We start from the raw sequence: 12,488 nt of genomic DNA, 5'->3' as shown, positions 1-12,488 counted from the left end.
TATTTTGCATTTTATTTTTAATTAACAATTACAGTCAAAACAGTCTAAGCAAAATGCACCTTGTTTGTTATTCCTGATGTCTGTTGAAAGAGCTTTACACAAAATTCTCCGGTTTTATTAATAAAAAAATTAATTCATTTTCAGTAAACCTGTTTCCTTCCAAACTGATTATTTGGAAAACAAATAGCGACAAAACTCAACAAGTCCCCACGTAGCAGAGAGTAAACAATGGCTTAAAAACGTCACAATGAAGATACTCAGCCACTTGCGTGCTATTTTCTAAATCTGTATCAATAATATAAATCCCTAAGAATCCTGATCATCCAACTCAGTCATGTTCATGTAAACATCTAACATTACATAAATTTCACTAATCAGATTCACTTCAGCGTTTTCTTTGGTACTTCCTAATGCCATTACTGTAAATGGGGTGTCCAGACCAAAAAGGGCACAAGCTATGGGTGGACTCTCTTGAAACATATCTATTTTATACTTAACCTCAAGTATATCAAAAATATAATTCAGTCCTTCCCTGTTTCTCTTTTCAAACTGTTCTTTGAAATTTTCAAAACTCACATTTTTCTCAACCATGATTTTCTTCAAAGTGTTGGAAAAATCATCTACTGTCACTGCCCGGTTTGGCATTACGTCTAAAGTACTAGCTAATTCATTATATTTACTAATAGCCTCATGGTCTTTCTCCGTTAGCGCGTTAGAATCAGCTGCACACTGTTCAGCTAACTCAGGACACGTATCCCTAATCCTATCCAACATATCCCTGGCTGCCAACTGTTTAGCTTGTTTTTTCGTATTCGCGGTTGCTTGCGTGGTTATCGAAGACACTTTACACTCATACGTGAACTCGCGACAATGCGGGGGCCCCACGTCCGAAATCTCGTTAAAAACAGGATACGGGAGTTTGTATTCTCCACACAGATCTTTCAAAGTCCCAATAAAATTCACCGGTGGTTTCAAAGGGCTATCAGATTCGTTTCTATGACTTTGCGCGTTAAATTCCTGAGCTGGATTACTATTAGGATCGTATAACCCCTTATTTGCTAGTTGTTCCAGCGCTTTGCTGGCGGCGTTGTGTTTTGCCACTTGCTTCGAACGGCCAAAACCCATCGCACAGACGTTCGCAACGTTAACTTTATAGTGAAATTCGTTCTCGTGGGTGCCTGTTTTACTCATTACGAGGACATACTCAGGGGGAGAATAACCATGTTTTACTGTAAATTCCTGAAGGACCATTGCTGGGGTTTTTGTGTTTTGTTGCGACATGTCTAACCTAAAAATTGAGGGAGAATAAAGTGGGGAATGACTTGTTTCCTCTTAATTACTTCAAAAATTGTTTTTTTCCGACAACGAATCGGCTTTTTTTGAAGATTGAAACAGCATGTGCAAATGACAACTTAATGACAATACAAACAAATGTCAAATTTGGAAGTGGATCAAGTGCCGCCAACGGTGATAAATGAGAACGTCTGTCATTTTGACCGTTACATGAACAATAATCCATAAAATCTGCTGTTATTGTTATTTTATTTTAAATAATCCACCGCAATAATGAAAATAATGTTTCATTCGTATAAAACAACCTTTTTTCTAGTTACGAAAACAGACAAAATAAAGAATACAAAAACTAAAATGTCTAAATTTAAAAAACAAAAAGAAGTAAATAATTCAATATATAGGACAACGGTTTGTGCTTATGTTATTATCTAAATAAGGCACGTCCAAGTAAACAGCTAGCATCATATAAATTTCGTTAATGACGTTAACTTCGGCGTTTTCTTTACTATTTCCTAACTCCATTACTGTAAATGGAGTGTCCAGTCCAAAAAGAGCACAACCAATGGGTGGATTCTCTTGAAATATGTCTATTTTGTACTTAACGTCAAGCAAATCAAAGATATACTGAAGACCATCTTTATCTTTCTTATCAAACTGTTCTTTGAAATCTTCAACACTCAGATTCTTCCTTACCATGATTGTCTTCAAAGTGTTAGAAAAGTCATCAATATTGACTGTTCTGTTTGACATTATATCTAAAGTGCTAGCTAATTCATTATATTTATTAACAGCCTCACAATCTTTATCAGTTAATGCATTTGAATCAGCTAGCTCAGGATTGATATCTTTAATCTTATACAACATATCTTTAGCTGCCAAATGTTTAGCTTGCCTTTTCTTGCTAGCTGTTGCTTGAGTGGTTATTGAAGCTATTTTGCATTCATCTGTAAACTCTCTACAATGTGAAGGCCCCACAACTGATATTTCATTAAAAAGAGGATAAGGAAGTTTGTTTTCACCACGAAGGTCTTCCAAAGCTTGAACAAAATGGACAACTGGTGTCAATGGGTTATCAAAGAGTGGGTTAAACTCCTGAGCTGGATTACTACTTGGGTCATATAATCCTTCATTAGCAAGCTGTTCGAGCACCTTAGTGGCAACATTCTGTTTAGCTTCTTGCTTGGAGCGACCAAAACCCATAGCAGAAACGTTTGCAACGTTAAGTTCATAGTAGAATTCGTTTTCATCGGTGCCTGTTTTGCTCACGACTAGTTTATACTCAGGTGGAGGATATCTACGTTTTACGGTAAATTCGTGCAGGACCATTGCTGGGCTTTCGACGTTGGGTGGGGGCATGGTTGAGCTACAAGTTGATGGTATATTATATGAATGGTGACTTACTTATTCTAAATTACGTAAAACATTAGTTTTTCAGGTAATGACGAATCGAAAACAGCTGATAACTGATAAAAATTCAAATAACGATAAATGTGGAAGTGAATAAAGTGCCGGTAATGGTGTTATAACTGGTTATTAAAATATCTTCATTGAAAGTTTACAGGTTTACATATTGAGAAAATAAAAAAACTTGTTTCACTACAACTCGTCGCCTGAGAACTTGTTTGATCTACAGACCAGAGCGCGCTCAGGCCAATGTCGACTCTAAGCGTTCAGAAGCGATTTGGTTGGTTTGGACTATAATTTCTGCGGGAAATAGTTGTTTGGTTGGTTTTTATAACGACTAAGTGAACATATTTAGATGATTTTACATATTTTGTTTAACTAAGAATTAATTCTTTATTTGTGTTTTATACTAGCGAAACGTCTTAAACTAAGAATATTGTTGAAATAGTAATAAGCCAATGGGTTTTTTTTGGGAAAATGTTTTGGAAACACTGTGTTCTATTTTGTATGAATTTTTAAATGTTTTTAGTCACAATTTTTCTGGTTATTTTCGATACACTGTATGATATTAACTGAGAAAAAAAAAAATGAAAAATTAAAATAATCGAAAATTCGAAAAATCGAGAAATCTAATAATCGAAAAATCGAAACTTTAAAAAATCGTAAAACCGAAACATTGAAAAATCGAAATATCGAATTGAAAATCGAAAAAAGTAAAATTCAAAAACTAAAATTTAAAAAACACCGAAGGACTGGAAAATCGAAAAATCGAGAAATCGAAAAATCAAAAGACCAAGAAATCGTGGAGTCGAAAAGTCGAACAATTGAGAAACCGAAATAGGCCAAAATCGAAAAATCGAAAATTTAAAAATTGAACAATTTATAAATTGAGAAATTGACAATCAAAATATCGAAAAATCCAAATCTCGATAAATCGAGAAATCAAAAAACTTAAAATTCGAAAAATTGAAAAATTGAGAGATTGAAAGATCAAAAGAACGAGAAATCGAAAAGTGATGAAATCGAAAAATCGAAAAATAGAGAAATCGGCAAACAAAAAGTTAAAAGCTGAAAAATTGGAAAAGCAGAAAAATAAAAAAACGAAAAAACGGAAAACTTGAAAAACTGAGAAACCGAAATAGGCCAAAAAATCGAAAAATCAAAAAAGTGAAGTCGAAAAATAGAAACCTTAAAAAATCGAAAAATTGAAAAATCAAAAACCTGAAAAATCAAAAAATTAAAGAATTGAAGAACAGGAAAATCAAAAGACTGGATTAATTGAAATCTCGAAAAATTGAGAGTTTATGAAAATCAAGTTTGAAAAATTAAAAAATCGAAAATTTGACAAAATGACAATTGAAAAACGGAAAATCCAAAACCGCGAAGTCGAAAAACCAAAAGATTAAGAAATCGAAAAATCTGAAATTTTAAAAATTAAAAAATATAAAATTTAAAAATCCAAAAAAGTAAAATAATCAACACATCGAAAAATCCAGGAGTAAAAAATCGAAAAATCGAAGAATCGAAATATTGAAAAATCCTAAAACTGAGATATCGAAAAACTGAAAAATGAAAGAGAAACTGAAAAATGGAAAACCTGAAAAATCCGAAAACTGAGACATCCAAAAACTCAGAACCTAAAAAGTCGAAAAATTGAGCAATGGAAAAATCCTAAAAGTGAAGTCGAAAAATCGAAACCTTAAAAAAACTAAAAAATTAAAAATGAAAAACCTGAAAAATCGAAAAATTAAAGAATTGAATCGTAAGATCGAAAAATTGAAAAATTGAGAAATCGAAAAATCAAAAAAGGTGAAGTAGAAAAATCGAAACCTGAAAAAATAGAAAAAATTGATTCATCGACAAATAAAGAGTTTCTAAAAGTCAAAAATTGAAAAATCGAAATATTTAAAAATCGAAATATGGAAGAACTGAAAATCGAAAAATGAAAGATCGGAAAATCGAGAAAATGTAAAATTCAAAAATGTAAAATTTAAAAACCGAATAACGAAAAATCGAGAAATCGAAACTCCCAAATTTAAAAAATCAGATAACTAAAAAATCGAAAGATCGAAAAACTGGAAAATCGAAAAGCCGAGAAATCGAAAAATCAAAAGGTCAAGAAATCGTGGAGTCGAAAATTCGAACAATTGAGAAACCGAAAGCCAAAATCGAAAAATCAAAAAGTTAAAAATTGAACAATTTTTAAATTGAGAAATTGACAATCAAAATATTGAAAAATCTAAATCTCGATAAATCGAGAAGTCAAAAAATTTAAAAATTCGAAAAATTGAAAAATTGAGAGATTGAAAGATCAAAAGAACGAGAAATGGAAAAATGATGAAGTCGAAAATCGAAAAATAGAGAAATCGACAAACAAAAAGTTAAAAGTTGGAAAATTGGAAAAGCAGAAAAATCAAAAAACGAAAAAATGGAAAACTGGAAAAACTGAGAAACCGAAATACGCCAAAATAAAAAATTGAAAAACTGATAAATCGAAAACCTGAACAATCAAATCGAAAAATTGAAAAACAGAACATCTAAAACCAAGAAGTCGAAAAATCGAAAGAAATATTGAAGAATTAAAATATCAAAAGATCGAAAAATCTAAAAAATTTAAAAATCCAAAAATTGCAAAATTGAAAAAGTAAAAAGGTAGACACATTGAAAAATCCAGAAGTCAAAAATAGAAAAGCCGAAGAATTGAAATATTTTGAAAAATCCTAAAACTGAAATGTCTAAAAACTGAAAAATCGAAAAATCAAAAAAGTGAAGTCGAAAAGTACAAACCTTAAAAAATCGAAAAATTGAAAAATCAAAAACGTGAAAAATTAAAAAATTAAAGAATTGAAGAACAGGAAAATCGAAACACTCGATTAATTGAAAAATCGAAAAATTGAGAGTTTATAAAAGTCAAATTTGAAAAATTAAAAAATGGAAAATTTGACAAAATGACAATTAAAAAACAGAAAATCTAAAATCGGGAAGTCGAAAAATCAAAAGATTAAAAAGCCGAAACATTTGAAAAATTCGAAAACTTGAAAAATTGAAATATCGAAGAACTGAAATAAAAAATCGAGAAATCGAAAAATCTAAAATTTTAAAAATCGAAAAATTGAAAAATCGAAAAAGTAAAAAAAACGGCACATCGAAAAATCCAGGAGTCAAAAATCCAAAAATTCGAAGAATCGAAATATTGAAAAATCCCAAAACTGAAATATCGAAAAAGTGAAAAATGAAAGAAAAACTGAAAAATGGAAAACCAGAAAAATCCGAAAACTGAAATATCGATTAATTGAAAAATCGAAAAATTCACAGGTTATAAATGTCAAATTTGAAAAATAGTAAAATCGAAAATTTGAAAAAACGACAATTGAAAAACAGACAATCTAAAACCGGGAAGTCAAAAAAACGACAGATTAAGAAATCAGAACATTTGAAAAATTCGAAAACTTGAAAAACTGAAATATCGAAGAACTGAAATGAAAAATCGAGAAATCGAAAAATCTAAAATTTTAAATATTGAAAAATTAAAATACCAAAAAACTGAAAAATCTAAAATTTAAAAATCGAAAAATAAAAAAAACGACAATTGAAAAACAGAAAATCTAAAACCGGGAACTCGAAAAATCGAAACATTAAGAAATCGAAACATTTGAAAAATTGAAATATGAAAGAGCCGAAATGAAAAATCGAGAAATCGAAAAATCTAAAATTTTAAATATTGAAAAATTAAAATACAAAAAAATTGAGAAATCTAAAATTTAAAAATCGTGAAAGTAAAAAGTCGACACATCGAAAAATCCAGGAGTCAAAAATGGAAAAGTCGAAGTACTGAAATATCAAAAAACTGAAAAATGAAAGAAAAACTGACGAATCGAAAAACTGAAAAATCCCAAAACTGAAATATCCAAAAACTGAGAATCTAAAGAATCGAAAAATTGAGAAATCGAAAAATCAAAAAAGTGAAGTCGAAATATCAAAACCTTAAAAATACCGAAAAATTGAAAAATCAAAAACCTGCAACATCGTAATATCGAAAAATTGAATAATAAGTAAACTGAAAAATCCCAAAACTGAAATGTCCAAAAACTGAGAAATTAAAAAATTGAAAAATTGAGAAATCGAAAAATCAAAAAAAGTGAAGTTGAAAAATCGAAACCTGAAAAAATTGAAAAAATTGATTCATCGACAAATAAAGAGTTTCTAAAAGTCAAAAATTGAAAAATCGAAATATTTAAAAATCGAAATATGGAAGAACTGAAAATCGAAAAATAGAACATCGGAAAATCGAGAAAATGTAAACTTCAAACATGTAAAATTTAAAAACCGAATAACGGAAAATCGAGAAATCGAAACTCCCAAATTAAAAAAATTAGATAACTGAAAAATCGAAACATCGAAAAACAGAAAAATCGAAAAACCGAGAAATCGAAAAATCAAAAGATCAAGAAATCGTGGAGTCGAAAAGTCGAACAATTGAGAAATGGAAATAGGCCAAAATCGAAAAATCGAAAAGTTAAAAATTGAACAATTTATAAATTGAGAAATTGACGATCAAGATATCGAAAAATCCAAATTTCGATAAATCGAGAAATCAAAAAACTTAAAAATTCAAAAAATTGAAAAATTGAGAGATTGAAAGATCAAAAGAACGAGAAATCGACAAGTGATGAAGTCGAAAAATGGAAAAATAGAGAAATCGACAAACAAAAAGTTAAAAGTTGAAAAACTGGAAAAGCGAAAAAATCAAAAAACGAAAAAACGGAAAACTGAAAAAACTGCGAACCGAAATAGGCCAAAATAAAAAATTGAAAAACTGATAAATCGAAAACCTGAACAATCAAATCTCGATAAATCGGGAATGAAAAATTAACAAACCGAAAAATTGAAAAACAACATCTAAACCAGGAAGTCGAAAAATCGAAAGATTGAAAAATTAAAATATCAAAAGATTGAAAAATCTAAAATTTAAAAATCCAAAAATTGAAAAATCGAAAAAGTAAAAAGGTAGACACATCGAAAAATCCAGAAGTCAAAAATAGAAAAGCCAAAGAATTGAAATATTGTAAAATACTAAAACTGAAATGTCTAAAAACTGAAAAATCGAAAAATCAAAAAAGTGAAGTCGAAAAATACGGACCTTAGAAAATAGAAAAATTGAAAAATCAAAAAATTAAAGAATTGAACAACAGGAAAATCGAAACACTCGAAAACTTGAAAAATTGAAATATCGAAGAACTGATATAAAAAATCGAGAACTCGAAAAATCTAAAATTTTCAAAATTAAAAAATCTAAAATTTAAAAATCTAAAAATTGAAGAATCGAAAAAATAAAAAAATCGACACATCGAAAAATACAGGAATCAAAAATCGAAAAGTCGAAGAATCGAAATATTGAAAAATCCCAAAACTGTATCGAAAAACTAAAAAATGAAAGAAAAACTGACGAATCGAAAAACTGAAAAACTTCAAAACTGAAATATCCAAAAACTGAGAATCTAAAGAAACGAAAAATTGAGAAATCGAAAAATCAAAAAAGTGAAGTCGAAATATCGAAACCTTAAAAAAATCAAAAAATTAAAAAATCAAAAGCGTGCAAAATCGTAAGATCGAAAAATTGAATAATAAGTAAACTGAAAAATCCAAAAACTGAAATGTCCAAAAACTAAGAAACTAAAAAATTGAAAAATTGAGAAAACGAAAAATCAAAAAAGTGAAGTTGAAAAATCAAAACCTGAAAAAATAGAAAAATTGAAAAACCAAAAAACTTGAAAAACAATTAATTGAAAAACCGAAATATTTAAAAATCGTAAAATTGAAGAGAAAAACTGAAAACCGAGAAATTGAAAAAATGAGAAATTGTAAAATCCAAAAATTGAATAATAAATATATAGACGGCTATGGAAGGATTTAGTTAGTAAGACATAAATATATGGAGAATGATATCGAAGGGTACAGAGGGATATAGAAGGATATGGAAAGATAAGACGAATATAGATAGAAATAGGAAGATATAGAAAGAAATAGACTAGTGTAGTAGGATATAGACAGACACAGAAGGATACTGAAGGGTGTAGAAGGATATGAAAAGACATAGAAAGGCATAGATGGAAATGGGAAGATCTAGAAAAATATAGATGGAATAGCAAGGTATAGACAGATACATATATAAGAAAATAAAAAGATATAGACCGATATGAAAGGATATAGAAGAATATAGACGGATATAGATGGATACAGAAAGTTATAGAGTGTTATATGTAGAAGTATAAAGAAGGATATAAACACAAATAGAAGGATATAGACAGATATAGAAGGGTACAGATGGATATGGAAGGATATTGAAGGAACAGATATAGAAGGATATAGACAGGAATAGGACGACACAGACGGATATAGACGGATACAGATGGGAATAGAATAACACATACCCATATAGACGGATATATTTAAAAGGACGCGCAAGGATATAAACCGAAATAGAAAGTTATAGGGAGATATAGATAAATATAGTATGGTATAGAATAATGTAGTAGGATATAGACAGAAATAGAAAGACATAAACGGAAATGGTAGGATATAGAAAAATGTAGACAAAAGTAGCTAGATATAGAGATATATAATGATATAAAAAGGTATAGATGGATACAGAAAGTTATAGACAAATATAGTAAGATTAAGACAGATATAGAAGTGTATAAACTGATACAGAATGACATACAAGCACATAGGAGGATATAGAAAGATATGTACAGATATGCAAGGATATAGACAGATTTAGACAGATACACATAGATATAGATGGAAATGAGAAGATGTAGAATGGTATAAACGAATATAGACAGGTATAACTGGATACAGATGGATATCGAAGGATATTGAACGCACAAATATAGAAGGATATAGATGAATATAGAAAGTTATTGAAAAATATGGAAGAATATAGAATGGATTGGAAGAACATAGACAGGTATAGAAAGATTTAGACAGATATGATAGAAGACAGGAATAGAACGACACAGACCGATATAGACGGATATACTTAAAGGACGTAGGAGGATTTAAACCAAAATAGAAAGTTAGAAGAAGATGTAGATGAATATAGACAAACTTAAGAATGCTAAAAGGCAGCAGAGCAATGGGTTCTCTAACATCAATAATGGAGGAAAAAAATATATCGCGAAAATCAAATATACGAATGTACGAAACAATCATAAGATTAGTTGTAACATACGCAAGTGAAACATGGACACTGAATAAACAAGACGAAATGAAATTAGAAACATGGGAAAGGAAAATACTGAGAAAAATTTTCGGAGGCATCAAAAGTACAGAAGGAAGACCAAGGATCACACAAAAAATCCGAGCGCAAAGAATCAGATGGTTAGGACAGATAACTAGAATGCCCAGACAAAGAATAGCAACAAGAGTATTAGAAGAAGAAAGGGGTGAGAAACGAAGAAGAAGACGCCCAAGAAAGAAATGGCTAGAGGAGGTGTAGAAAGATCTGAAAGCTAAACTGAAAAGTCCCCAAACTAAAATTTCGAAAAACTGAGAATTCGAAAGTTGAAACAGCAAGAAATTATGGTCGGAACCGGTTAGGATGTGTATCAGATCACGATCACGGCTTATAAATCAAATCGTTTCCGAACGCTTAGAGTCGACATTGGCCTGAGTGCACTGTGGTCTTTAGATCAAACAAGTTCTCAGACGACAAACTGTAATTCGTGTGACCTGAATTTTATTAAAGTGAAGGAAGCACCTTGTAATATTCTGGTAAATCTAGTGTCAATTTGTCGAAAGTAAAACGCGTCGTTAAAAATATTAGGACATTTTTTTCTATTGTAGTTAATTTTATTCCTAGTTAGAAACAAACACTGTTGTCAACATAAGTCGATAAGTCCTCAACCGTCATTTAATTTAAACTATGACGCTTCTCTATGTTCTCTGATTCAAATAACGATAACTGTGGAAGTGAATAAAGTGCCGGCAATGGTGTTATAACTGGTGATTAGACTTCCCAAAAACATTTGTTTATTTTACTCCTTAGAAACAATATACAGGGTATTTTTGAAATAGATGGAAACTTTTTTTAAGGTAATTGGTCATGATGTAAAGAATTTATGCATCAAATATTGATCTAATAAAAATCCTTTAGTTTTCGAGATAAAATTGATTGAAAATCTGTTAAAATTTGCGTGTGCGCTACTGATTCCAAAAATGTTAAAGGTAAATTTGATCACTATAGTAATTTAAAGTAGTTAAAATTGTTGCTTGTTAACATGACAATACATTCATTAGCCCATCATTTTTTGACATTTTTGCAATTTTTTGGAAGAACAAAATGAATTTTTCTAATTCTGAAATGACTGACATGGTTCTGATGTATGGACAAGCCTTAAGAAACTCCTTGGAAGCTCGACGTTTATACCAAGAAGCACTTCCCGAACGAAGATTGCCAAATCATAAAACATTTGCTAGCGTTGTTCAGCGTCTACGAGAAAATGGGAAATTTCAACCTCGTTTTAGTGATCGTGGTCGTGAAAGGACAGAACGGACACTTGATGCCGAAGAAGAAATTTTGAATGTCGTTGAAAACGATCCAGGTATAAGCATTAGACGATTGTCTTACCGAGTGGGAGTTTCACCTTTTGTGGTGTGGAGAACTCTACATGAACAAGGCAACAATCATTGATTAGACGTGCGGAAGCGTGTATACGAAATGGTGGTGGACATTTTGAAAACTTGCTCTAGTTGCATACGTTACGTTTTGTTTCATTTTATGGTTGATTAAATTATGATTTTGAAGTTTTAATTGTCAGTTCATTAATTATTGTCATTGTTTATTTGTTGCTAGCAATAAATTAATAGCAACAGTAGTTACACCTCGGCAGTTGTCAGTTACTAGGTTTCACATTTTTTCGTGAAACCATTATTTATCAGTGGAGGAATGAATGTTTGGATAGGGGTTAAATTTTCCTTTCAAAATTTTACTAAAACAACAAACGTTCATTTGACTTCTTAGGTTCCCTACATTCACCAGATTTTTTGTTTCCATGTATTTCAATAACACCCTGTATATTCAATACTACTATATTGCTAATTCCTGTCTCGAGCATTTGTCTTTGTATACGTCCATAAAAAACAAGTAATTGAAATGATTTCGTCATAATTATGAAAATACAGCAATTATCATTTAATGAAATAATTGTCAGTAGAAGAGTCTTAATTGTGTCACATTTTATTACTAAGTTGTACTTATAAGTGGTCAAGGTATTTAAACATCTCGTACTTTTTTCATTTGTTTCGTAAATTAAATTCATACAAAGATCGTATTTCGTTATATGAAATTTAAAACGTCTAGATCAGTGGTTCGCAAACTGGGTGCCGCGGCACACTAGGGTGCCGCGGATCCCCCAAGAGGGTGCCGCGAAAATTTTGTAATGATGTTTATAAATATAAGCACAGAACCAACTTTAAAAAATAATAATTGATGATCTGATTTTATTAATATGGTACAACTGTTCAGTAATGGCAAATGTGTTCTGAACATGTTAATTTTCTTCATACTGAAGTAAGATGGCTAACAAATATTTATAAAACAATCTTAACATCAATTACATATTATACAAACATGTGATAAAGTGTTTTTAATAATAAATTAGTTACAATTAAAACTGTTCTTGGTGGGGTGCCGCCAAATTTTGTTTAAAATTTTAGGGTGTCATCAATAATAAAAGTTTGCGAACCACTGGTCTAGATGTACAGCGTAGAAATTCAAGGCGGATGCA

At 30.3% G+C, this 12,488-nt stretch overlaps 2 protein-coding genes across 2 annotated transcripts; both read right to left on the bottom strand.

Annotated features, from left to right (window-relative positions):
* On the bottom strand, window positions 1-1,542 carry LOC135124359 (RISC-loading complex subunit TARBP2-like). Its single transcript, XM_064049377.1, has 2 exons — window positions 1,341-1,542; window positions 1-1,288 (listed from the first exon to the last, which is right to left on the bottom strand). Exons 1-2 carry the CDS (start codon window positions 1,517-1,519, stop codon window positions 307-309), a joined length of 1,161 nt encoding a protein of 386 aa, XP_063905447.1. The 5' UTR covers window positions 1,520-1,542; the 3' UTR covers window positions 1-306.
* A 96-nt stretch (window positions 1,543-1,638) lies between these two features.
* On the bottom strand, window positions 1,639-2,780 carry LOC135124360 (uncharacterized). The gene is made up of 2 exons (XM_064049378.1): window positions 2,709-2,780; window positions 1,639-2,656 (listed from the first exon to the last, which is right to left on the bottom strand). The coding sequence occupies exon 2, from the start codon at window positions 2,647-2,649 to the stop codon at window positions 1,684-1,686; it is 966 nt and encodes a 321-aa protein (XP_063905448.1). The 5' UTR covers window positions 2,650-2,656; window positions 2,709-2,780; the 3' UTR covers window positions 1,639-1,683.
* Between the last annotated feature and the right edge of the window lie 9,708 nt (window positions 2,781-12,488).

The sequence above is a fragment of the Zophobas morio genome, unplaced genomic scaffold (assembly GCF_036711695.1).
Source record: "Zophobas morio isolate AGI-343-1 ecotype UQ-CSIRO unplaced genomic scaffold, CSIRO_AGI_Zmor_V1 ptg000007l, whole genome shotgun sequence".
Lineage (NCBI taxonomy): Eukaryota > Metazoa > Arthropoda > Insecta > Coleoptera > Tenebrionidae > Zophobas > Zophobas morio.
This window is presented reverse-complemented; position numbering and strand designations above follow the sequence as displayed.

What these genes read in the sequence shown, in the direction of transcription:
- LOC135124359 (XM_064049377.1), bottom strand. Translation starts at nt 1,519, where the DNA reads ATGGATTATTGTTCATGTAACGGTCAAAATGACAGACGTTCTCATTTA. An exon ending in GGAAAAAAACAATTTTTGAA is followed by an intron (nt 1,289 to 1,340) that starts GTAATTAAGAGG and finishes CTCAATTTTTAG; the next exon opens with GTTAGACATGTCGCAACAAA.
- LOC135124360 (XM_064049378.1), bottom strand. Translation starts at nt 2,649, where the DNA reads ATGCCCCCACCCAACGTCGAAAGCCCAGCAATGGTCCTGCACGAATTT.